We start from the raw sequence: 26,152 nt of genomic DNA on the forward strand, positions 1-26,152 counted from the left end.
GTTGCCAAAGATTTTATATCTTTTCTTGCTCTTTACATTTTGTGTTTTGATATCAGCCCAGAATAAAAATGAGTCCTGCCGTAAAACTCTGAATTTTTATCCATTTATCAACCTCAACATATTCAAGGAATAAATCCCCCACTTCTAATACTACAACTGAATATCCAAATGAATGCTAGGAGGAGTTTCTTTTTCAAAAAACAAAAACAAATTGGTCTTTTCCGTGTCTGTAAGCCTGTACATATGTTTCAAATCTGATCTATTCTGTTTTGTCATAGAAAATACACAGTAAGAAAATTAATTCTGTTTTTTGCAGAGGTAAATTCAATGAATTTTCACACAAAAGGTAAAGAACAACAAGGATTTTCCATTTTGATTTACCAGTAAATAGAAAAATCACTGACCTTGTATGCCTTATGTTTTGATTCTTGCTTTAACTTAATTTTTGCCCTTTTTCTTGTCATTTCAGGTTGCAATCAAGATCATTGACAAATCCAGGTTAGACGATTCCAATCTCAAGAAGGTTTACAGGGAAGTGCAAATCATGAAGATGCTCTCGCATCCGAACGTCATTAAATTATACCAGGTGAGTGAGTATTCGATTAGAACGACTTCAGTGCCAGTGTAAATATGCGCTGTGGTGGATGGAAATGAATGATATTTGTATTAGTTCCATGCTGTATAGTGACCACAAGGTGTTCAACTCGATTGCAGTTGGATTTACAAGTAGCATTATGTGATCTACTCTAACAACATACTAAAAACCTGAACAACCTTGAAGGAAAGCTTTGCTAGCAGCTAGCTGGTGGCCAGTGTTATAGCTACAGTGGATGGCAGTGGTCGGGGCCCAACCGGCACAGAGGATTTCCGACCACCACTAATGAAAAACACTGCTTCCGTCCACCACAAGTTTCAAATGAAAAGTGCTTCAACACTAACTCCTTGCAAAGAGGAATTGCATTCATTTCCATCTTTATATCTTGTTTTATTTGCATATTTACATTATATATTCTTGTATTTGATAAATATTTGTTTATTTTCAAAGATTTGCTAATCCTCCACTTTGGGCTTTAAGACTGCTAACTTGGCCTGGGAAAAAACTTTATAAAGCCGTGAAATAGCAACCAACACTAAATGGGTCTAGCAAGAACACTGCTTGTGACTAGCTAGCAGTTAGCTATTGAATCTCAGCCAGTTGTTATAATAGACTAGAAATATGCATGTAGAGAAATAATCAAGAAATATGTAAGCAATTGTCGATTCCAGGGGGGGGGGGGGGGTGCTCAACTGTATTGCAATACCCATGTGCGACCTCACTTTATGCAAACTGACCCCAAATAAGGGTTATCCATTGGTCACATTTATACTCTATTCATGTTTATTGGCAGGCTCTTCTATCCGGACAATTTTGCCCCCTAAACAAGTATAACCCCTAAAAATATAAGTGTTTGGAAACACTCAATTGTTTTTTTTTTATTTGTATTCATTATCATATTTTGATCCTAAAAAATAATGCTGTATACTGTACAGCACGCACATGCCTAAATGTCAAAGAGTGGGCATTTTCCAACCCGATGCATCCTATTTTATACATTGTTGTGTCCTGCGCAAAAGCAAATTTTATGACGTACTGGTATGTATGAAAAAACATGTATGCATGTCATCCTACGCAGCTTCAACTTTTATCACAATCCAGTCTATATTTCCTCATTCCTCTTCGCTACACATCCCTTCCTCTTTTCTTATTTTATTATGTGGCTATTTTGCGTTCCTTTGGGTATTATATATTTTTTCCTTTTTTTCCTGACACTGCGCCACAACATGGAAAGAAATTCTGGCAGGGACCTCGGAAGTTCGGTGTTTGTATTTGGGATAAATTGCATTCTTTGGACCCTGGTCCTTTATCTTCGTGCAGCGGCCATTGACGTCATTGCTGTATGACTGACTGTGTGTTGGTAAACTAAGTAGTCTGTGATCCAGACCCGGAGGTTGGGTGATGGGACCTGTACGTACGACTCCGGTTCAGTTCAGAATATGTTATTTAACAGTCATGAAATAGGTTTAGTGGATCCCGTGGTTATAGATACACATGTATAGTGAAGAAGAACGTTGAGAAAATTTTATATTAACAATAACGCTGAGGTAGTAATCGATTGCCAATGTTTTTCAATTCAATTCAGGTTTATTGCTAAACATGATTGGCAGTCAAAGACTGGATTGTACATATTATGTTTACACAATGCCTGCAGAATATGATAAAAGAAGAATTAAGAATTATTAAGATTCACAATATATATACACAAAAAGCTGAAATTGTTACTGCTTGATTGCCAATGTAAAATTTTTGTCCATTCCAAAAGCCATGGTAGTACATGGAATTGTTTCCATCTAATGTTGGGATATGCCCTCTTCCAAAATGGAGGGACCTTTTTGAGGATGAACCAAACTCATTAGGGCCATCTGCACCATCCTGAATTTTCAAATTAGCGCGCTATTTCTGATCCGACAAATTATCCTGATCTGAACCATCTCAAGATTATTTGCAATGGAGACGCAATTATCGCGCTAGTTCGTAGGATTAGTCTCGAGATTGCAATCCCAAGTCAACTTGGGATTATTTGCAAAATAGCGCGCTATTTTACGAAGTATAGCGCTAATTCGTAGGTGCAGACGCACTCGGGATTATTTATTCACGGCGTCAGACCATAATGCATCGATGCCTCGCTCGAGCAGGAATCGCTCTTCTTGCGATGGTGGAGACGGGGGTTTCTTGAATCTCAAGATTAATCGCGAAGAGGGCCGATCGGGCTAAAATCTCGAGATTGAGCAAACTCAGGATGGTGCAGCACCGCCTATTGATTTACAAAATGAAAGATATTTATTGTATTTTCCATTATTATTTTTTATCTAGGTTATGGAAACAAAGAGTATGCTATACCTCGTAACGGAATACGCAAGCAGTGGGGAAATGTTTGGTAAGTTTACTTTAAAATCTGGGCCCTGTTTTACAAAGAGTTGCGATTGATCCACTCAACCACAACTATGGAAAGTCGGCAACGTCAACATCTAAAATGCCTATTTGTTCAAAATATTTTCTAGATATACTGTATATCCATTAATCCATCGTTCTAATAAAAAATTAGTGTGCTTCTCTTTGTTTACAAATTGTTTACAAAGGACATTGTTCAAATTTCTTTCGGAAAAAAAATATGACATTGATGGATTTCCATACAGTTGAAGTTGATCAGATCTATCATAACCCTTTGTAAGATGGAGCCCTGGAGCCCTTGGAGATGTTTCTCTTGAAAAGGGAGTATGCATCAACATGCAAACTATTAAGAATAAATTGTGACCAAGAACTTGACGAAGGCCTTGTTCATTTCCAAGTTGGTGAGGTACTAATCCTGATAAACATTTTCCTCAAAGAGGCATTCAGGCCATATGTTCCTTGGTGGTTTGAATTGATTATGATCTTCTCAGCAGCAGCAGCAAGTTAAAACATGAGAATTTCTTTAATGAAAAACAACACATTTCCCTTTTCACCCCCCCATAAGGTAATTATTCTTTCGCCATGTGAGATTAATAACATAGACCTAAAACTTCGTCTCTATTGAAATTGTAAAACGCAAAAGAATATGAAAGCAAAATGTACATGCAGAAATATTTTGTTACAGACTTTTGCGCTGACCCAATTAGTTTCAAGACTAAGGCTATGACGTTTTATGATTTTACAATATTGTTTACACAGTACAAACGTGAACGAGTCTGTTTGTTCACATGTGGTGTCTGAAAGCAAATGATGCTTCGATTGCTTTCAGTACATCCTCATGCGATGTAAGCTATTGTGTTAGCAAACAATCATGAAGGGGGGGGGGGTGCTGTGAGACACAGATCCAGGGTAATTCAGGCGTAGTTGAATAGAAATGGTACATTGATTTGATAAAAAACATATTTGACCCGTTTCTTTTTCATAAGAAAGGAAGTTGCTTTTATTGTGAATATGCACAGCATTGTAAAGATGGAGCCAACCCGTTGGGAGAAGTTTGATTCTCTGCTGGTTTTTGTCCCTCGATCCTCCTTGATTTGATGAAAACATGTTTGACACGTTTCTTTTTCATACGAAAGGAAGTTGCTTTTATTGTGAATATGCACAACATTGTAAAGATGGAGCCAAACCGTTGGGAGAAGTTTGATTCTCTGCTGGTTTTTGTCCCTCGATCCTCCTTGATTTGGTGAAAACATGTTTGACACGTTTCTTTTTCATAAGAAAGGAAGTTGCTTTTATTGTGAATATGCACAGCATTGTAAAGATGGAGCCAACCCGTTGGGAGAAGTTTGATTCTCTGCTGGTTTTTGTCCCTTGATTTGATAAAAACATATTTGACCCGTTTCTTTTTCATAAGAAAGGAAGTTGCTTTTATTGTGAATATGCACAGCATTGTAAAGATGGAGCCAACCCGTTGTGAGAAGTTTGATTCTCTGCTGGTTTTTGTCCCTCGATCCTCCTTGATTTGATGAAAACCTGTTTGACACGTTTCTTTTTCATACGAAAGGAAGTTGCTTTTATTGTGAATATGCACAGCATTGTAAAGATGGAGCCAACCCGTTGGGAGAAGTTTGGTTCTCTGCTGGTTTTTGTCCCTCGATCCTCCTTGATTTGATGAAAACATGTTTGACACGTTTCTTTTTCATACGAAAGGAAGTTGCTTTTATTGTGCATATGCACAGCATTGTAAAGATGGAGCCAAACCGTTGGGAGAAGTTTGATTCTCTGCTGGTTTTTTGTTCTTTGATCCTCCTTTGAATATCTCTTGACGTAAGTCATACATTGGATTCCATTCAATTGTGTGTCTGCAGTAGAAGTTGCTTTTCTGTATATGTCTAGAGATGGTACCATGATGGTAATTGGTACGTTGTATTTTTCTTCTATTCTATCTCCTATTCCTATGTATTGGGAATTAGTCTTGATATTACTGACTGTGTTCACCTAGTTCGCACCCTGAGGAAAAACTATGATGACAAGAGTAGACCCTGGAATTGTGCTCCTTCCAATTTTAATGCTTCCGTTCATGAAGTTCAGCTTAATGAGTCTCTTTTTCTTTCTTCCTTTTTATATTAAAAAAGAAAAAAATACTGGTGTCTTTTTTGAGCCCCCCCCCACAAGGTAGCACCTTGGATATGTGGTCCACCCCCAACCCTCCTCTACGTAGACCATGAGGCAACTCCTAGTCCTAAGCCATGGACATAACATCCTGATTCATCATCCCAGGAATTCCGCAGAAGAGGGTCAGAACCAATATTGCCTACCCTTCTTGGCCCTCATCGTCAATCCACCATGGGTATATTTAGTACAATAAATGTTTTGTCGGCAAGACATATCATCCCCATCTAACGGTTATAGAAGTAACATGTTTAACTCTCCCTGACGTCATTGCATACTTAAGCATCTTAACCCCTTTCCCTCCGCAAACAAGAGCATGCCAGGCAGGAACTGCCGCTCTGGCTGTGCGGGGAGCTCGGGGGTTGGACGTCGGAGGTTAACGCGGAAGGCGGTCAACGCATTCACAACAAACAGAGCGAGGGCGGTTTGACCTGACTTGGTGTCCGTGTAACATGTACTCTACATCCGAGATGCGGAGGGATGTCATAGGATGAGACATGTCTGGAATGCAGGGAATTTGGCGGGAGACATCCGGCCCTGACACACATAATGCCCTGTTCTTACCGGTAGATTGGTCTGTAGCCAGGCATAAGGTCCGTTGGTCTATGACTATGATACTGCTGAGGGAGCATTTCATGAAAGGTTTTGTCAGTGATTTTTTCTCTGACTCTTATGCTCCCAGCCAATGAGATGTAAGGATTTGCAGTAGCTTGTAACAATAGTAGGGAACTTTGGGGAGACATCCGGCCCCCGACACACATAATGCCCTGTTCTTACCGGTAGATTGGTCTGTGCATCCAGGTTCTCGGGAAGTGTTTCATGAAAAGTATTGTCAATGATTTATTTGCTCTCGGCCAATCAGCTGCAAGGATTTGCTGTTCTGCGGGAGACATCCGGCCCGGACAGGTACCAGAGATTGGTCTGTAGGCATAAGGTCCATGGTCTATGATTTTATGCAGGAGGGGGGGGGGGGTATTTCATGAAAGGTTTTGTCAGTGATTTTTCTCTGACTAATTTTGCTTTCAGCCAATGAGATGTAAGGATTTGCAGTAACTTACAACAATCTTGTCAGTGAAAAATCATTGAATATTTGTTTCATGAAATGTTCCTATGGCCTGTGATGCTACTGGAACTCCAGAAGTTGGAACTCCAGAAGGTTTAGCCTATTAGGCCTATAGAGAACTTTAAGAAAAAGTGTTATATTCAATATCACTGGCAGTGTATACATGTAGGCCTACATTTAATTTATGAATATGCAATTTCGACATGTATGAGAAAGGCTTGATATAAAAGTGAATTAACAATGTAAAAAATAGGTTTAGACTAATACATGGGATATTTCATTTGCATTTGGTGAGGTAGACTCGGTTAGTTCAGAATTACATCATAGATAGGCAATTAGGCATACACCCATCATTAGTAAGACATGCTTGAGTTATAGGCCCATCTTTCAATATTAACAGGGTTAATAGCCTTTTAAGTACTTGCTCTGAGATTCATTAAGGCCTATAGATACACAAAGCCTCATAGGCCTACAGTAAATTCAGTTGAAATTGTATGCTAGCCTCAATTGATCGTGTTCATCCATGATCTACCATTAATCTGGATTTTATTTCAAGTGTGAACGGGGTTAGAGGTCTTTGGACCAGAGGCATGGCTAGCTCATTACATGACGTGTTGCGGTGACACGGTTGGTTGATCCCGCTGACCTAATTCACTTGGTCGGGTTCAACTGATGCTTTCTGCATGGTGTGGTGGGACTGACTGATGATCGGAAGCTCAGTCTCTATTTACTTTTCTTCAAGCTGGAAAGCACAGTGTAACACAGTGTAATTACAGTAGTGTGTTCACAGTATATGTACAGTGTGTTCACAGTGTAGGCCCTATTCACATTGTGTTACAATGTATTCACAGTGTGTTCACATTTGATTCCCATTGTGTTTTCTATGTCTTCAGGCTTCAGCTTGTACACACATTGTGTTCACAGTGTATTCACAGTGTATTCAGATTGTGTTCAAATTGTGTTTACAGTGTATTCACAATGTATTCAGATCATGTTCATAGTGTGTTCACACTGGGTACATCTTTGGCGTGAGTATTCACAGTGTGTTCATATAGTGTGGAATTTTGTGTGTTCACAGTGTATTCATTGTGTGTTTACACTGTAGATTTGTGTATTAGCAATTTAGCGAAAAATGTGATGCACACTGTTCAATTTGAGCACCTTCACCGTGTGGAGGTGATTTTACACTCTATACCACAGTGTGGGCACACTGTGGGACACGATGCGACAGGATAGCAATATGGGCCCCAAATAAAATGGTTGCCTGACCTTTCACTAGAAGAGCCTTTAAATAGGGGCAGGTTATTATTGTTTTAATCCCATAGCTGGGACACATACAAGCAAATAATGAACTGCATAAATATGCCCTTTTCATGTATAGGCCTACATTTAGGGCAATGGCCTACATACAATCTAGGCTGTGGACAATGTGATTGCTTTCACACAGGTGTTACCATTTATGACCATCAAGTTCAAAACTCAAATCTAAAGCATTGCATCATATTTAGTTTGAACTCTGGTATATTGGCCTTGTGAAAATGAAATATCACATAATACCACTGTGCCTGATTAACCTGTGTAGTGCTCTGAATACAAGCAGCGTTTGAGGTCATACATTTAGTTTCCACACTTTAAACTCCAATATCATTGCATCCAAGGGGTGTCAGGGTAGTCTTTGATATTAAACTCCATTGTAGATTTCATGCAATAATGCTGAATATGAATAATAATATTCAGTTTTTACCAATAATATGTAGGCCTGTGTGTACGCAAGGAACAAGATACTTATCATAGAAATGTAGCAATAGCCACACCGTTGACAAACTGCTTTCTATTTCTTTGGCTTATCCCTTGTCATTCCTATAGAGTACCGAAATGATGACGTCACTAAATTTTTTCATGCATTTCAGCGTTTTTAATACTTTATTTTCGTAGAGCATGATGAAATACCTCCACAACCCAATTTTGGTGGGAATTTGTCTATGGGGGCCTTAGATATGACCTCATGGATACATAATTAGCCCCATTGAAGTCAAAGTATTATTGGCCTGGCTCCTAACATTTAGAACCAGACCAATAATACATTGATTTCATTGGGGCTAATTATGTATTTCATGAGCCTGAGGTCATATTCAAGGCTCCCTTGGACCGATTTCCATCAACTGTGGGTTGTGGGGGTATTTCATCGTGCTCTACCAAACTATGGTATAAAAAACGCTGAAATGCAAAAAGGGAAACTTGATGATTCCACACTACGGTACCCTATAGCGAAATAAACCGGAGAAGACGTTTGTTTTTTCCTATCATAGTACTGCCTTTCTTCCTACACTAGACACCGTAGAGATGAAGGTCTCCTAGCAGTGATACAAGTCTGCAAATATGTTTTGAAGACCCCTTGCAAAGTTGCCTTCCAGGGTTGTGTGTTTGAACTCATGCTCGACTGTGACGTTTGCACACACTGAATGATGGTTTCCCTGCATACCATAGAGCTACTAGGCAGAGCTCCATGCTCATACATATACATGTACATAGTTTAAACATGGAACTGTAAAATACATATAGCTCCATGGTTTAAATGATATAGGCCTACATGTATGCCTACAAAAGCCTAAAATTGTACAATTCTAGCAGTAGATAGTAGATTTATCAGACATAAAATGCCTATGTTCAGCTCACAGGCATTATTCGGCAATCCTGCCTTATTTTGGGTGAATCTCCTGCATGACCCGTTGTACGACATTTTTCCTTCATGTTGATATCATTACATTGAAAATCAGAGATATACCAGGAACCTTGCCTTTAAACATCTGGCTACATGTGTATTCTGAAAGGGAAAATACAGAAGCAGGAACGTGCAACTTCCGAGGAAAATCGACTGAATTTTAAATTGTTGAAGTCCCACAGGGATGTCTTTTAGGACCTGTTCTGGAACACCCCCTGCAAAGAGGTCAACCAGGTAGACTGGTGGCTTGAGTTACTGGGCTGGCTGTCGCATGTATGGATGGGGGTATAATGTTTGCCCCACATTGCATGCAGGCTCTTCTTTGGTTACAACGTTAATGTGACGCACGCTGGAAGGTGGTTGGAATTCCTTCCAAGTCAACGCTCCCATGCTCTCTCGGGACAAATCATTTCTATCTGTCTATCTATTTATCTATCCTTCTTTCCAGGAATCTATATAGCGTACAGCTTATCTTTCTGTATACAGAAAATTTTGACCAATTTATAGCTTTCCATCATATGATTCTATATTTCAATAAATCTCTCTGTAGGTCAGGGCTTAAATATATAAGCCTTTTTTGTATTGAAAGTTTGTTTCGCTTGTCTACATATTTAACCTAGCTCCATCTCTGTCTATTCCCTCTTTGTCTCTGATTGTCTCTCTCCATCTCTCAATGTTTCTAACAGATGTCTCTGTCTGTCTGGCTGTGTGTGTGTGTGTGTCTCTCTCTCTCTTTATCTTTCCTTCTCTCATTTTGTCTTGTTCCTGTCTCTGCACATATCTCCCTCTATTCCCTGTCTTTCTATCTCTATCTTTCCCTCTTTCTCCCACTCTCTAACTCTCTCTCTCTCCAGTCTTGCTCTTTATCTCCCCATCCCCACCCTCATCTCTCCTTATCTATCCGATCACTACACGTAATGCATCATTTTGCCTGGCATCACTGTCCCCTCCCCTCCCCCTCTCTCTCTTTCTCTAGAGCTGTGTGTGTCTTCATCCCTTCCCTGTCATTCCTAACAATCACTTAGCACTGACACCTTTCACAAATCTGACCTTTAACGACCTTTTGTCCTCATTTGAGGTCAACTTTGGGACATTCCATTGCCTAGTTTAGTGGGCAGCCTACAAGGCCAGTTGCATAATTCACTCTGGCATACAGCCAGACACAGCTGGTTGCTTTTGCTTGTAAACACAATTTATAATGCAGTACACAAATGATGCATATTCATGAGAGGGATGCATATTCATAAGAAGGATGAATTATTCATGAACCGCTTATGCATAGTGTATACAGCCAAAAAGGGATTAAAACTCAATTTACAAGTAGAAGCTGTATCCAGCTTAGCTAAATAGGATTATTACTTTGATCTTTTTTGTTGAAGATCCATCATAATTTGTATACATATATATGTTACAAGTGTGTTAACAAATACAAATCAAGGAGAGACGAGGAGATGAGGAGATGAATTTCAAAATTAGAAAATATTTTTAAAGGTTAAATCTTCAGCTGGGGACAATTTGACATCTCAATTTTGAGTAGCATTTCTGGTTGTTTGAAAAAATCTTCTGTACAGACTACAGACCAATGTAAAAGAAAAATGCTACACAAAGGAATTTTTGTGTAGCATTAAAAAACAAAATGTGGAGCAATTTGCGATCTAATACCATGAAAATTATTCCCTCTTTAATTTTTCTTTCAGATCATGGAAATGAATTGATAAGTAACAAACAAGTTTAACAAATGTATGGGTACATGTTGTTATACTCAAATAAATAATTATAGGGAATTATATGCCACACCTTGACAGAATAAGTCTGTGAGCTTCATTTCATTGACCCCCGTTCCTTACCCAATAACATGTTTTTCATGGTTCTTTCCTCAATTATTAACAATGTTGTGCCTTTTTAAAATATAGTTGATTTAATTTACTTAGATTCTATAACCTTGTTTTACAATAGGTCTGTACTCTTCATATTGTCCATTTAATCACATTTTATTCTCCTACAATATGTTTGTTAACAGCTATTCACTAGCTTTCTAAGTGTTAGGTAATCTAGAACTTTTTCAATTGTTGATTTGACATGAATTTACATGAACTTTTGCTTTCACGTACTTCATCTATGGTCCCTTTATTGATTCAGTCAGCCATATTGTATGAAGAGAATTAAAACTTTTGAAATGTCTGTCTGTCTGCCTGCCTGCCTGTCTGCCTGTCTGTCTGTCTGTCTGTCTGTCTGTCTGTCTGTCTGTCTGTCTGTCTGTCTGTCTGTCTGTCTGTCTGTCTATCTGTCTGTCTGTCTGTATATCTATCTATATATCTATCTATCTATATATCTTTTTGACTAATTTATTTTCATCTTTATACTTTATCATGCAGATTACTTAGACACACATGGCCGGATGTCAGAGAAGGAAGCGAAGAAGAAATTCATGCAAATCATCTCCGCCGTCGAATACTGCCACAAACGGCATGTTGTGCACCGTGACCTCAAGGTAAGTTACCATGGCAACCAAATGCCTGGCCACATAGCAACCAAGGTAGGAACAGAAGGCAAATAAATGGAAAGAGAGAGAGAGAGAGATGAGAAATGAGGGGATTCCTTGATCATGTAATCGCTCTTTGCGATAAAATAACTGATGGCAAGTTAGGCTTCATAGGTGGGAACCGTGGGCAAATAAATGGAGGGAGAGACAGATTGAGAGAGAGAGAGAGAAACAGACACAGAAAAAAACAAAAATATAGATAGAGAGGGGGAGGGGCGATGCCTTGATCATGTAATCTCTCGTCACAATTAAATAACCCGATAGCCAGATACTAGATATTGATTCTCCATTGTAATATTCACTGCAATTGACTAAACTTTTGCTTCCTTGCAAGTCAGTGTAAACCCTGCGTAGTGCACTTGCATGATAACCCTGGAATTGTAAATAAGAAATTAAGCACACTTTGCTTTAAAATTTCCTCTGATTTTTCTTACAACATGTATAATAATCATTGATTATGAGTTTGAAGTATTAATCATTGTGCATGCATGCATATGTAAATATACATTATTATATCTCCAGGATTCCATGACAGTTCATTGATACATACACACTATAAATGGAGTGAAATTAGAAGGAATCTCCCCAAATGCAATTCACACTCTAAAAACAGTTATCACAGTGTGGATGTAACATAAAAATGTGTTTCACAAGGGGTAGCCCACATTTTTGGAGAATGTGAACAAACTTTTCAAGTCCTTTTCATGTTATTAAAAAAATATTTAAGGATGCCCACAAAATGATTTTTAGGTGCCCTTACATTCAAATTTTGGCACATAAGACATGAAATATCTAGGTGAAATTAATATGTATATGGGGTAGAAGGGGGGGGGGGGTTAAGAAGGAAAATTGGAGAGAAAAAGAGAAAGAAAAGAAAGAGGTATAGGGATGGACAAATAGAGGTAGAGAGCTAGGGAAAGGAAGAGAGAAAGGAAAAGATAGAGGGGGAAAGGGGTGGAGAATGAGAAAGAGGGTTGTAGCAAAACAAGAGAGGAAGAGAAATACAAAATAGAAGAAGAGAAAGGAGAAGAGAAGAGAGGGAGAGAAATAGAAGAACAGAAGAGAAGAGAGGTGAGACAGAGAGAGAGAGAAAGAGAAGATGAAGCAGCAAGAAAGATAGAGATTGTCAATAGCAACGTGCAGAAATCATATCACACGTGCCAATAGCCTCACGATGGCTGCCATTGACGTCAGAATGGCAGGTACGTTAGCAACCAGGCCTTGCCTTTTGTCGTGGCGTGAAAGCGCTGGCCTAATTACCAGGCAGGCATTTTATGCTCTGTCCCTCCCTCTCTCTCCCTCCATCTCTTTCCCCCTCTCACTGTTTCTGTCTGTCTCTTTACTCTCTGTTTTTTGCGGGGTATATGCTGTGTAGGCTGTTCATTCTTTAAATCGTTCTTTTGAACTTCTTGTTTTCAAAACTCCTCTGTACACAGGTTCCCTATTTTCTTTCTATAACCCTTCATTTGGAGTTTGTTTTTATTTTCCAGTGTCTTACCCTTGATGATTTTAGACAATCGCTAGGGTCTGTTTGCTTCTATCAGCTCCTTCAGTAAATATAGACTTGAAACTTAATGACATGTAGGCCTATATTCTCACATTCCTTTTAAGGGCATGTTTCCCTAGCTGTGAACGATCCTATTGCACCCCTTCCCTCCTCTCACCCCCTTTTCTCTTTTCCTTTTCCCTTTTCATAGTCTGGAAATGAATATTTGTCGGGTATGTAGGCCAAGCAGATCAACATGGACACCATTTTGCATCCGCAACATCCATATTGTTCACACATGCTTTCAAATGTGGCACACCAGCGCCCGACCCTCCCCCTTTTCTTTCCGCTTCCCTACCCACGGTCCTGCAAGCGGGATGTTCGGAAACTGCTATGCCCCACTTCCAATCCTATGTTACTTATAATTGAATTCCCCACTCCTGCTGTGGCCTATGGCAACCATTTCTCACACCAACCCCAGCCCGGCTGACACAGTTTCCCCACCCAATCTGGCACCATTTCTCCTCCCTTTCTTCTCACTCATCCTACCCACCACTCCTCACCCCACCTCTCATCCTCTCATACCCCTCTCCAATCCTTCAGCCATTCTTATATAATGCTCTTCAACCGTCCAAAAGACTCCAAGTTGTTAAATAAGTGCACTGTGCATACGTTTTCACACCAGACACACATCCTGGAGGGTTTCGTGAAAAGATTTATCAGTAATTTCCACTGACCATCTTGCTCCCAGCCATTCAGATGCCAAGCTTTCCAGAAGCTTTTAACAAAAGTCAATGAAAAACAATGTAATTGTTATATGAACTTCTCATGTGATCCCAAAACATGTGTATGTATCTCACACTTAAACTCATACATAAACCATTGCATTAAATCTCTGGATAATTTTGATTTCTGGCCTATATTATTATAGGCTAGTGCAAACACAAGGGGATGTCAATGAAAATGAACTCAGTATGGCATGGGAAAACATTTCTTAGGTAAAAGAAAAAATCAACCATCTTTACGGACAAGTGGACCATATCAGGCACCATTATGAATGATTAAAATCATCATTATCATCATCACCATTAGAATAATCATCACCATCTCCACCACCACCAGCATCATCATTGTCATTATCATGTTATTAGTGATGATGAGCGATGACGATAATGATGATGGTGATGATAATGATGATGATGATTATGATGATGATGATGATGTTGATGAAAAAAGACAATAACATTTAACAGTGACAGTGGCAATAACAACAGATAATGATAATGAATGGTAATAATACAATGATGTCGATATTGATGATGATGATGATGATGATGATGATGAATTGATGATGATGATGATGGCGATGATGATGATGATATTAATGATGATGATAATGATGATGATGGCGATGATGATAATGATGATGATGATGTTAATGAAAAAAAGACAATAACATTTAACAATGACATTGGCAATAACAATGGTAATGATAATGATAATGAATGGTAATAATATAATGATGTAAATATTGATGATGATGATGATGATGATGATGATGATGATGATTGTGATGATGATGGTGATGGTGATGATGGTGCTGATGATACTGATACTGCTGATGATATTGAAAACATCATCAATAACAGCACCATCAACTAAACACCAACCCTACCATACCTTACCAATCATGAATGGCTTCCACATACCATGACATTACTGTGTGAGGTGCATGTACAATGAGCGAGATGTACTCCACCTTGTAGAAATCAATTCCACATTTCCGGAGGCAGTAGGTGGTAATCTAGTTAGCTGCGAAGTGATCTGCTCGTAACTATGGTCTTTCTGGCTTTCTTTCGGTCAAGGGTTAGTGTGTACTTTAATGGCAAGTGCATGAAAATGTATTGAAGGTAATTTTTGTAGATGCATTTACAGGTAAGGTGGAGACAAAATTGTGCCCCAACCCAAACCTCTTTCTATAGCATTGTCCTACAACTGGGATACAGATTTTTACCCCTCGATTGAAATTGGAAGGATATGAATGAATGTAGCTCAGAATATTGTACATGTACGAAGGTGTGTGCTCCTCATGGCAGGCAGACAGAATATGGAGATTGTGTTTACAGTATATATGAAGAATGAAATTTGGAAAAAAAAAGAAATTTGAAAATTGAAATGTGAATTTCAACGTGGAGCGTTGTGGCCCAGTGGATTAGTCTTCTGATTTTGAAACAAAGGGTCGTGGGTTCGAATCCCAGCCACGGCGTAATTTCCTTCAGCAAGAAATTTATCCACATTGTGCTGCACTCAACCCAGGTGAGGTGAATGGGTACCCGGCAGGATTAATTCCTTGAATGCATGAGCGCTGAAAGGCAGCTCGAGCTAAAGCCGGGGTAATAATGATAATAACAACACGCCTCGGAATAGAATATTTCTAGATAGATGGCACCATATAAATGCCTATTATTATAATTGTTATTATTTGAAAAGCGAAAATTTGGATGTTGCTCATGGGAAAGGACTGTATGATTAATTTAAAATTCATTCTTTTCTCAGTGAACAAGCGCAAACTCACTGGTAACAGAAAGTGCACTGTTTAAATAGCCTTTTGTTAATGTATCAAGAAATTTGCATACAAATGAAATATTATAATATCTTTAATATTTTTGTTCATCCTGATCTATGTCTGCATTTCCAGGCTGAAAACCTCCTCCTCGACGGAAACATGAACATCAAGATAGCGGACTTTGGTTTCAGTAATTTCTTCACTCCTGGCGAGCACCTGGCAACGTGGTGTGGCAGTCCGCCGTATGCTGCCCCAGAAGTCTTTGAGGGCCAGAGGTATGACGGACCTCAACTGGACATTTGGGTGAGTTAGAATGATAATAATAATGATATTAATAATTAATAATGATGATGATATTGATTATGGTGATGATAACAATAATGATGATAATAATTTATAATGATGATGATGGGGATGATGATAATGAAATGTCGCAATATCAGTTTGCTTTATCGTGAGACAACGATCAACTCCTTTAGCGATAATGCTAATGATAATGACATTAATAATAATGATACTAGTAATATGATAATAATAATGATAATGGAAATAATAATGATATGAGTGATAATGATGATAATGATAACAATAATGATAATGCTAATGAAAATGATAATCATAATAATGATAATCATCATGATCAACGTCATCATCATCAGCGAAATACTTATTTACCAAAAGCAGCTACTGCATCTTTAATGAACTGTTCTCTCTGTGGGCTTTGCTCTCACAGAAATACATAGCTAACAACAGCTAGTAGCGAATGAACGTACAAACGAACGAACTATGAACAAACTAACCAACAAACTTACTAACTAACTAACTAACTAACTAACTAACTAACTAACTAATGGTTTGCCAGTGAATAGCTCAATAAGCTCGTAATCAAATTGCAGAGAAATAAGCAATTCTTAGTAAGCATTTTCTTTTGGGAAAATATCAGGTACAGAAACTTGAACAAAGCCCTTGGAAAAGAGGGAAACAAATTTTACAACATTTTCCATGTTTTTGCAAACTGGGTAGAATTTTGTGATGGTTACAACAAAAACATCCAACCCTTTGTTCTTCAAAAACATTGACAAAACCATGAGTCTTCCCTCAATTAGACTTGTGTACCAGGTGACTCACTGCCAACAGCGAACCATAAACAAACACACAACGCATGGTGATTCATCAGCATCATTGTCAAAACACCTAGGAGTGCAAGTCTAACTGATGCTGGGTATCAATGCAGGGTGAATCATTAATGATGATGCATGGTTTGTAATGATTGTGACAGAATCTGTGACATATAGGCGAGTAATGCCCTGGCCACACCAACAAATCTGACTCCTAAGCGACCGATGGTATGTCATTGGTAATAATGTAATAGCTCCTGTTGGCCTGGGTTTTTTTCGAATGGTATGACTGCAGCATATGAATTTGCTCTGCATCAAGTCACAGAGATCTGAAATCTTTGTATCCACTTTATTTGTGTGGAGTGGAAGTTGACTAAGAATGGAGTAAGCAATTGGCTGACTGTTTTGCCAGTCAAAGCGACTTCTCTTCTACATTACCTATGCGTGACATGGGTTCGATCTCAACTCGGTATCATATTTCTTTGACTAAGTTGCATAAACTTGACTCCAAGCTGATGCCAATTATAGTCATATTTGACTCCAATAATAAGCAGATGTATTGAAAAATAAATAAATTGAAAGACGTTTATACGTGTGAACATACATGTAGGCCTGCATGTACAGGCTGTAAATTTCAATTTGGTTCAATTCAAATGGTTATTTCAGAGGTAGAAAGAATACAAGACAGTCCCCAAAGAGAAAATATTATTTCTTTTCATTATTTCACCAGCTGGAAATTTGAAAAAATGTGACTTTGGAGTGAATTAATGACCCCTAGTCTTCTTAACCTTTGAATAAATTCATTTAGGGAGACATATTTAATTCCTGCCCTCTAAGGTTAGTTTTTGAATAAATGTCATTTTTGGGGTAAATGGGGCTAAGAGGGAGGGGGGGGGGGCTGTAAAAACCTACAAGCTTCGGCCCAGATTTGATCAACATGAATCAGAAATAAAATATCATTTTTATTATCAAATTGATGATATTTTGATAGGCATTCAAATTTGTGATTTAGAATGTAATTTTAGGCTTATGATTCTCATTTTAATTTTAACGAGAAAAAGAGAGAGAGAAGCATATAGACTTAGCAAGAAATGGGAATAAAAAAAGAAGTGCAAAAGACAAACGAATATTGCTTGTAGACAAAAAACATTCATACACATAGTCATTTATCCATGTTAAATTTACATGATTCTCTATGACATCTAAGGTCAATCAATGAATATTTTTTCTTATTGTACATGGAATCGTCACCCCGTCACGTGGCCATCTTCTTTCACTGCTTGACAATTTGTGCGATGTGTCGTCGAGGATTGTCCGTTTTCCGGGAAAGCAAAGATTGATTGTGATCGAGGGCAAGGATACCTGGAGAGAGATGAAAAAAAAAATGTTCTCACTTGAAGAGGCTCTTCAGGTTGATTAAATTCTGAGTTTGACGATGCTCCGTAATTTTCCCCAGCTCTTATATTGTCTATTGATTTAGTCAAAATAGGGCATTGTAATATTTGCTCCCTTAAAGCGGTAGCATGGTTAAGCGCAACAAGTTAATGCATCTGTTGACAACAAAAATATCACAATTACTTTTCATGGTCAGAAAATTGTGAATTTTGTCTAATATCATATGAGACACCAAAAGGAGTGAAAATGAGAAAGTACTATTTTTGGATGGTAATTGACTCATGGCCTACATGTACAGGAATAGAGTGATCCATGCACAAATCTTGAAAGGGAATTGCAGAGTTCAAACACAATGCTTACAAGCAAAAAGAAAAAAACACACTTATACCCCTTTCATAAACCCAATAAAACCTATCCTCCAATTAGCCGCCTAAGAGAAATACGGATAATTCAATAAAAATTGCGTTCACAAACTCCGAAAATTATCCGCATTATTTTTATGAGCGCCGTCCTGAAAAAGGCGGATAATCGTCATGACAACTGGACATGCCCCCTCCGATGCGGTTGTGTTGGAAAAGGGTGACCTTGTGACCGCACCATGGCAATTATCCGCATTATTTGGAAATACGTTCATAAACTCAAAATCTTGTCCCGATGCCGCTATTATGCGGATAATAGCAGCATCAGAATAATGCGGATAACTCTTGTCCTCCTCTGATTTTACGACCAAATTATGCTGCTATTAGCCGCATAATTGGGTTTTATTGGGTTTATGAAAGGGGTATTATATTACCTACAACTTACCCTTCTTTTTGCACAATTTTAAGGATAAATTTACATTGATCACCAATTTGATGAAATTAGGGCATGCTCAAAATGTTGTGTACAGGTTGAAGGATGTTAACCTCATTTATTCTATATATTGTATAATTGGTGTTCATGTAAGTTTCAGGCTGGTTTCAGGTTGGTATAGATGTAAATGTAGGCCTATAGTTGGACATCTTCTTGGGTGAGGGGGGGGGGGATTCCTGCTGCAAAGTGTGTAGGGTCAAACAGTGTGTTCACAGTTTTTCACAGTGTGTTCTCTGTGTGTTTACAGTGTTCACAGTTTGTTCACAGTGTGTTCTCAGTAGGTTCACAGTGTGTTCACAGTATGTTCTCAGTGTGTTCACAATGTGTCCACATTGTGGTCAAAATGTGTTCAAAGTGTTTACTGTGTGTTCACAGTGTGTTTATAGTGTACCCACAGTGTGTTCCTAATGTGTTTCACAGTGTTAAAATGCTTTAAGTAAATAGTGTGGAGATAAAACACACTGCAGACATGCCTTCAGTACTCAGCATTCACATTGTGTTGATTGTTGCCAATATCAGACTAAAAGGAAAATATGATTCACATGGTTGAAATGTTCATATTTACTAGTGATAATGATTTCACATTGTGACACACTGTTGACACACACTGTGGACAATGATGGACGCCTCCCTATCAAGCAGGGATTTTACAATATTTTAGATGTGAAAACATCTGAAGAAGCATCAGAAAAAGCTGAGAAAGAAAGAAAATTATAGAAAAAAAGACAGAGAGACAGGCTTCAGGAACTTGTTATGTACAGTACTTCAAGAAACAAGCTACCCTGTATGTCTCCCTTGGCGTTAAAAGAAAACCATTACAGACGTTAATCACCAGAAGAAATTGTGTGAGCAACATAAAGCCAACAAAAAATGCACAGTAAATAAAAAGAACAACCAACCAGAAAAATGCTGGAAGAGAGAAGGGTGCGAGCGAGCCTCGTCGATGATGTCGCCCTCTGACATTTGCGAGGGTTTGTTCAGGTTGGAAAGTGCTGGATAGGGGGAAATCAATAACTCGGGCGCCTTCTGTGAATATCAGTCCATACCAAATGCGCAATATGATTACTGGCTGTAGTCTGTGGATTCAGACACCTTGTTGGTTATTGCACCTGGCAGTGAGTCTGAACTTCAAGACCACAATGACTTCCTGTCCCATTGACAATGCATGGAGATTCTGCTATTGTCTGATAGTCTTTTCCCATATTCAGTGATTGAGAAAGTTGACTCGTCTAGGCTTTAACCTCTGTGGAATTACTGGATTTCTCCTAGCTAGTAGACTAGCCTTCTCTGCAGTAGTTTATAATTACATAATGCTTGGTTTGACTTTCAAGTGTTACATCACAGCGTTAATTGCACTCTGTGTGAAATAACAGTAATGCAATAGATAATTACATGTTGTCATAGTAATTTAAGAAAAACAAGAAACAATGTTTTTCGGAACATGAGATTTTTTTTTATATGTAAGAGAGTGGGAGGGGGGGGGGTAGTTGCAATATCAGGAGAGTTAGGTGGTTTGGAATGGAACACAATGATTATGAAATGACCAAAGTAATGTCCACAGTTGAATAAAATCAATCATGATTATGTAAGTGCTTAAAATGGGAGTGAGAGAGAGAGAGAGAGTGACAAAATATTTCCCACTTCCCACTCCCTCTCCCCCTCTCTATATTTAATTTTGAATAGAGGGTAATCAACTTTGATTAGCAGCATTATCAATATAATTCATAGATCTACATGCATGCCACACTCAATTCCTAGTTCCCCTCTACAAGATCACATAAATTGTGTAATAAAACAATATGTTCATAACATTGATTGTTTTATATTGACTGAATTGTGTTATATTTATTTTTGATTTTCATTCTATAAAATCATCTGCTCTTTATGGAAAGCATTGAACACATGGCACTGAAAATATCACATGCATCGATATTGCACAGTACCCGGTATATTAAATAACCCCCCCTGATCAATTATCCATGAAAACTGCCACTCATATCGTCAAATATTGGATGTCAACTGCGCCGCGCTGACTCCACAGGATTCTATCTTTCTTCCTATCAGAGAGGATTTCATGCGGTAAGATATGCTACTTTCATTTTGGAGGGATCCTAAACTGCGTTACGGGAAGTATTTCATCAGGTTTGTCCAGCCAGCCAGCCAGTGCCTGGATCCTGTGACGTAAGCTGCGTAGTTTTGATGACATCATTGTTCGTTATCATGGCCTGTTTCCTGAGGGAGAGAGGGGGAAAGGGGGGGGGGGTGGGGTGTCGTCGGTAGATTGATTTGATCGTGACGCAGAGTATCTGATTCAGGATAATGATCCTTCGTTGGCGCAGAATGACTCGGGTCAAATCAGTCCTGCAATTTCGAAGTTTGTATAGTCCCATGTAGTCCAAATTTTGTTTGCGATATTGGGGCATTTATAAATAGTTAATCAACACAAGTTGTGTTCGCAGTATTGTTTTGGTTTGATATTAAGTAGGCCTGCCATGATCTACTCAGATTTTAAAAGAAATCTTGTTAGAGGGGTGCTTAAAAGAATTTAAAATCAAAATTACAAATACTCTCATCGATTTCTAAAAAGTATCTATTCAAATTAGAGTAGAATAGGTTTAGAATTTCTGTATAGATCAATGTTTTTGTTACCCAGGATAACCTTACATTCAAAACGAGGACATTAAAATGAAAACAACTTTGGATAATAAATGACTATAACATTTTCAGTTACTGCTTTTCCATTATTCATAGCAGTGTCCATAAAGAGAGCACAAAATCAAAGAGTTGTTGTTCGTTCTCCTTTACATGACCTGCTCTGCTATTCATTTCTTGTTTACGGCAGATAGAGCAAGTGGCATTTGTTGCTCCGAAGAAAGATCGACAAATATCCATATCTCTTTCTGTCTGTCCATCTGTCGCTACTGTCTGTCTTTCTGTCTCCCTATCTCTTTCCACGGAAAGGGAGATAGTTAGAGATGGAAAGAGGGGGAAGATGGGGACAAGAACAAGAATGATTAGAGTGAGAGGATAGAAGGAGAGAGGGAGAGAGAGGCAAGTAGGGAGATTGAAGTTGAGAGAAAGGTGGAGGCAGAATGTGAGTCCGAGCAGGACCAAAGAATTCGAAGAGATAAGAAAAAGGAGCGGTTGAAGAACCGACAGGGGAAAGAAGAAATGTTTAAGATGAAGAGAGAAAGAAAATGAGGCGGAAAGGGAGAGAAGAAGAGATAGTCCAGAGAGAAAGAAAAATAAAGAGAGAGGGAGAAACTCAGAGAGCAAGATTAAGAAAGGATGTAAGACAGAAAGGATGGAAGAGAGCAAGGATGGTAGAGAGAGAAAAGATGGAAGAGAGACAGAGTGAGAGAGAGAGAGATAGAATGAAAGAAGAGAAAAAAACAAAAGACACAGGATGCACAGAAAGAAAACTGGAGCGGGGTGACTAGACACTGCTGGCTGTTTTAAAACCACGGACAATGCGTCATCGAACGCAGGAGCTTATTGATTGAAAATCTCTGGCATTCTCCTCCGAGCCAAGGCAAGGCATTACGTATACCCACATCCATCAAACTAGCCGTTCACCTCCCGGTAGGTCATCGCATCTCTCTCCAACCGAACGCAAAACAAATCCTGCACTCAATATCACTTTCATGAATTTAATCATTATTATTATAATATTATATAATAGCATTTATTCCATCAGGGATCTTCTGTTATAACCAATTATCAATGAATAATATCAATGATTAGTGCGTTATTTCCCCCATTTCCTTTTCCCTACCTCTTTACAAGAAAAGACTTCTCTCCCTAACATGAAAAATGAACTCGGAGACAACTAATGGATCAAGCATAAAAGCATGTAATTTATTCCAATGTCTTTCAAACTGATACGTAACGTGGTAATTTAGACTTTGTAATAAAAAATAAATTGGATGTAGACTGAGTAAACAGAATTCAATGATATTGATATCACTTGGCACATGTGGGAGCTATCCGCATGTGACGTCACAAAGTTACGAATAAAAAAAATCTGTAACTCTATACGTCGTTGATAGGTTTTTGCAAAACCTATAAATAAATAAAAACATGCATGCTTCGCTCACATTTCTGTGTTTATTGAAGCCAACTCCATGCCATATGTTTACTGCTTTAGATATAGTAATAGACATATAGGCCCTAAGCTTTTTAAGAAATATTGATATTGCTCCATGGGTGTAAATATATATATGATGACACAATTCACCCCCCCCCCCCCGAACAATTGATTTGCTGCGTGAATTTACACGAGTAGCTAGGGTATTACCATTGAAGTAGGAGTTCATAGCTGCAGTGAAGTCCCACATGCAAATTGGAGAACCTTGCCTTTCCCAATGATAATTAAATGTTCATTCTCATATAAATACCCAAATTATTTCAACATCCTATTCATTCATGTAAACTTCAGCACAAGAACTGAAAACGCAATCACTGAGTTCCCCAAGCTAGACCTCCTTGTTGTTTTCCATCAGAAAAATTAGGCACACCTTTTCCTTGGAAGGAAGGGGGTGGAGTATAATGGATTAGATACGTGTCTCTCCACCGGATAATCTCACTCAAATGCCCCGGCCCCCACCCCCTCTACTTTTGTCAATCTGACATTTCTGCCATCTTCTCGCCCACCTTGCATGCCCTTTATCCCACTCGATTTACTCCAATTTTCTCCCCTGCCCTTCTCATATGAGTGACCATAAACGTCTAAAGGAAATGTCATTGGGTCAAGTGCCCTACATACAAGTTGATAAATAGAATCCTTCCCTGTCTCTTCCCATCCTGGCAGACATTTAATTGATATGCATTGGGATGCCTTATTTTTCTCATGCAAAATTAGAATGTCTGGCCATAGAAGTGATTTCATTGGCTTTCTATTGAGTAGAAATTATTATTTATAAGTTGTGAAGATATTTAAGGACCTAATGAATTATTATGGACCATTTGATCATATCTCACTCTTCAAACTAGCTGGCAATGCTTGTAGTTTGTACTGCTATATTTTCATGAAATGCTATGTTTACTTTAAATAAAAAAGCATTGAATTGAATGATTTTCTTCAATCACACAGGCATGTTTTACCTGTTTTATTGATCATATCTCCTTTTCTGGTGGAAGCACATGATCCAATACATTTGAAATTTAAATTGATATTTTAGAATATACTTTTGAAAATATTTCAACATCAAATATGTTCAGGAAATTTTGTTGTTGAAAGGTTGAAAACACACAAATTAACATGCTGTGCCACATAAGATTTGAAGACATTGATTTTAAAGTCTTTAATATCTTATTTCCAATTGGGGGATTTTGAAATTATTGCTGATATTTTCCATTGCTTCAAATGAAAAAAAGAGTCATGAGCAAAAGTTTGCAGTAAATATTTAATATTTTTAGGGATTCTGGATAGAAAAATAGAAATAAAAGATTTAAAAAATAGGGAAACAATGAGTGGATTTCAGATTATATTTATTTTTTGAATGTTGAGTAATATTGGGATGTAAACCTACAAGGAGACTGATAAGAGTGCAATTGTCAAACACCTGTTATGTAACGCAATGAGATTTTTGAGAACCTTACTGATTTTATAAAAAAAAACATCCATTTCATTTATAGATCCAAAACGATGTAGGTTTTGCTTTTTTATTGCTGATTGTTTTTAACATTTCATTCTCCTTTGTAAAAATGCTTGAAGATTCTGAAGTGTACTTATCACTAAGGTCATCAAGAGGTTGACGAAAGCCATCCTGTGCATGAATAGCCATGTGAGAAAGTGCATTGACCTCTATATCGTCATGACACTCTTGCATCTAGATCTTGCGTATGCACAGCTTACATTTACTCAAATCTACCATTTTCTGCTGGCTGTTTTTTAGCATTTTTTTCTCATGCATAATACTTGAAGATTCTTAAGTGTAGGTATGTCCTCAAGTCTTGGAGATGGTCAACCTCATGGACGTGCGCATGTTGCGTCATGATAAAGCAAGTATTCCTTCTGTGTATTGTCTGTTTTCAGCCTTTTGTTTTCTTGTATGAAAAAATTCTTGTAGATTCTGAAGAGTCGGTAGGCATCTTTGCACATGAAAGCCAAGTGGACGTTCGTTGACCTCTGTATAGTCATGACATTCCTGCGTATCATGGGCAACGTCATGTAGACTCTTGCACGTTTTATTCCACATGGCATGTATTAAAGACGAAACTTCCTGGTTGTTACATATATTATAAAATCACCTTCATTGTAAAATCCTTTTTGTGTGGATTCCCAAAGCAGGGACGTGAGAGGGAGACACGTCCCTGCCCAAATATAAGCCTTTCCTTGATATCCCGTATGTGTGTGGGTAAATTGCCAATTCGTCTATTGCCAACTCGTCCACTCATCACATGGTCTACCTTCATTAATCTAATGCCATTGCGTCCATCTACATTTCGTCTAACAACGTATATTTTGCCCAATTAACACTTAGTCCAATTAGACCAAATGATGTTTGGACTAAATGGCTATTGGATCAACTGGTTATTAGGTGAAAGGTTGAGTGAACGGAATGGCAATAAGCTAGTGGATGACCTGATGGTAGACCAAATGATATTAGACGAGTTGGTAATTGGACGAACTGGCATTAATTAGACCAATTGAAAACAAACTTGTGTGTATGGCTTCGGTTTAATTCTGAAGTTCGGTTGGCCTCTTTGAGGTTCACGTCCTTGAGGTTGACCACGAAAAGACTGGCGTTTGACCTTCACTATGACTTGAGGACATATACCTACAGTTAAAGGGATGGTCTGGGCTGAAAGTGTTTATAGCTTAATAAATAGAGTAGAATTCACTGAGCAAAATGCCGAAAGTTTCATCAAAATCGGATAACAAATAACAAAGTTATTGAATTTTAAAGTTAAGCAATATTTGTGAAAACAGTCGTCATGAATATTTATTGGGTGGGCTGATGATGTCACATCCTTACTTGTTCTTTTGTATTTTATTATATGAAATAAGGTTTATTCAAATTTTTTCCTCAAAGATCTAGAATAATTGGATTGACAACTGATTTAGTGCATTAGATATTTATTGCTGCAACTTATTTCATTATAAGGGAAACATATTATTCACACAAGTATGAAATAATGACAAAAATATGATTTTATGTAATAACATAAGAAAACGGAAAGTGGAGATGTGACATCATCAGCCCACCTAATGAATATCCAAAAAGCATGGTCCATGGCTATAC

At 38.2% G+C, this 26,152-nt stretch overlaps 1 protein-coding gene across 1 annotated transcript; it reads left to right on the forward strand.

Annotated features, from left to right (window-relative positions):
• Positions 1–468: 468 nt before the first annotated feature.
• Positions 469–19,593, forward strand: LOC135155190 (serine/threonine-protein kinase SIK1-like). Its single transcript, XM_064104052.1, has 4 exons — positions 469–586; positions 2,912–2,975; positions 11,322–11,437; positions 15,673–19,593. The coding sequence occupies exons 1-4, from the start codon at positions 545–547 to the stop codon at positions 15,850–15,852; spliced, it is 402 nt and encodes a 133-aa protein (XP_063960122.1). The 5' UTR covers positions 469–544; the 3' UTR covers positions 15,853–19,593.
• The last annotated feature ends 6,559 nt before the right edge of the window (positions 19,594–26,152 follow it).

The sequence above is a fragment of the Lytechinus pictus genome, chromosome 8, assembly GCF_037042905.1.
Source record: "Lytechinus pictus isolate F3 Inbred chromosome 8, Lp3.0, whole genome shotgun sequence".
NCBI classification, from domain to species: Eukaryota; Metazoa; Echinodermata; class Echinoidea; order Temnopleuroida; family Toxopneustidae; genus Lytechinus; species Lytechinus pictus.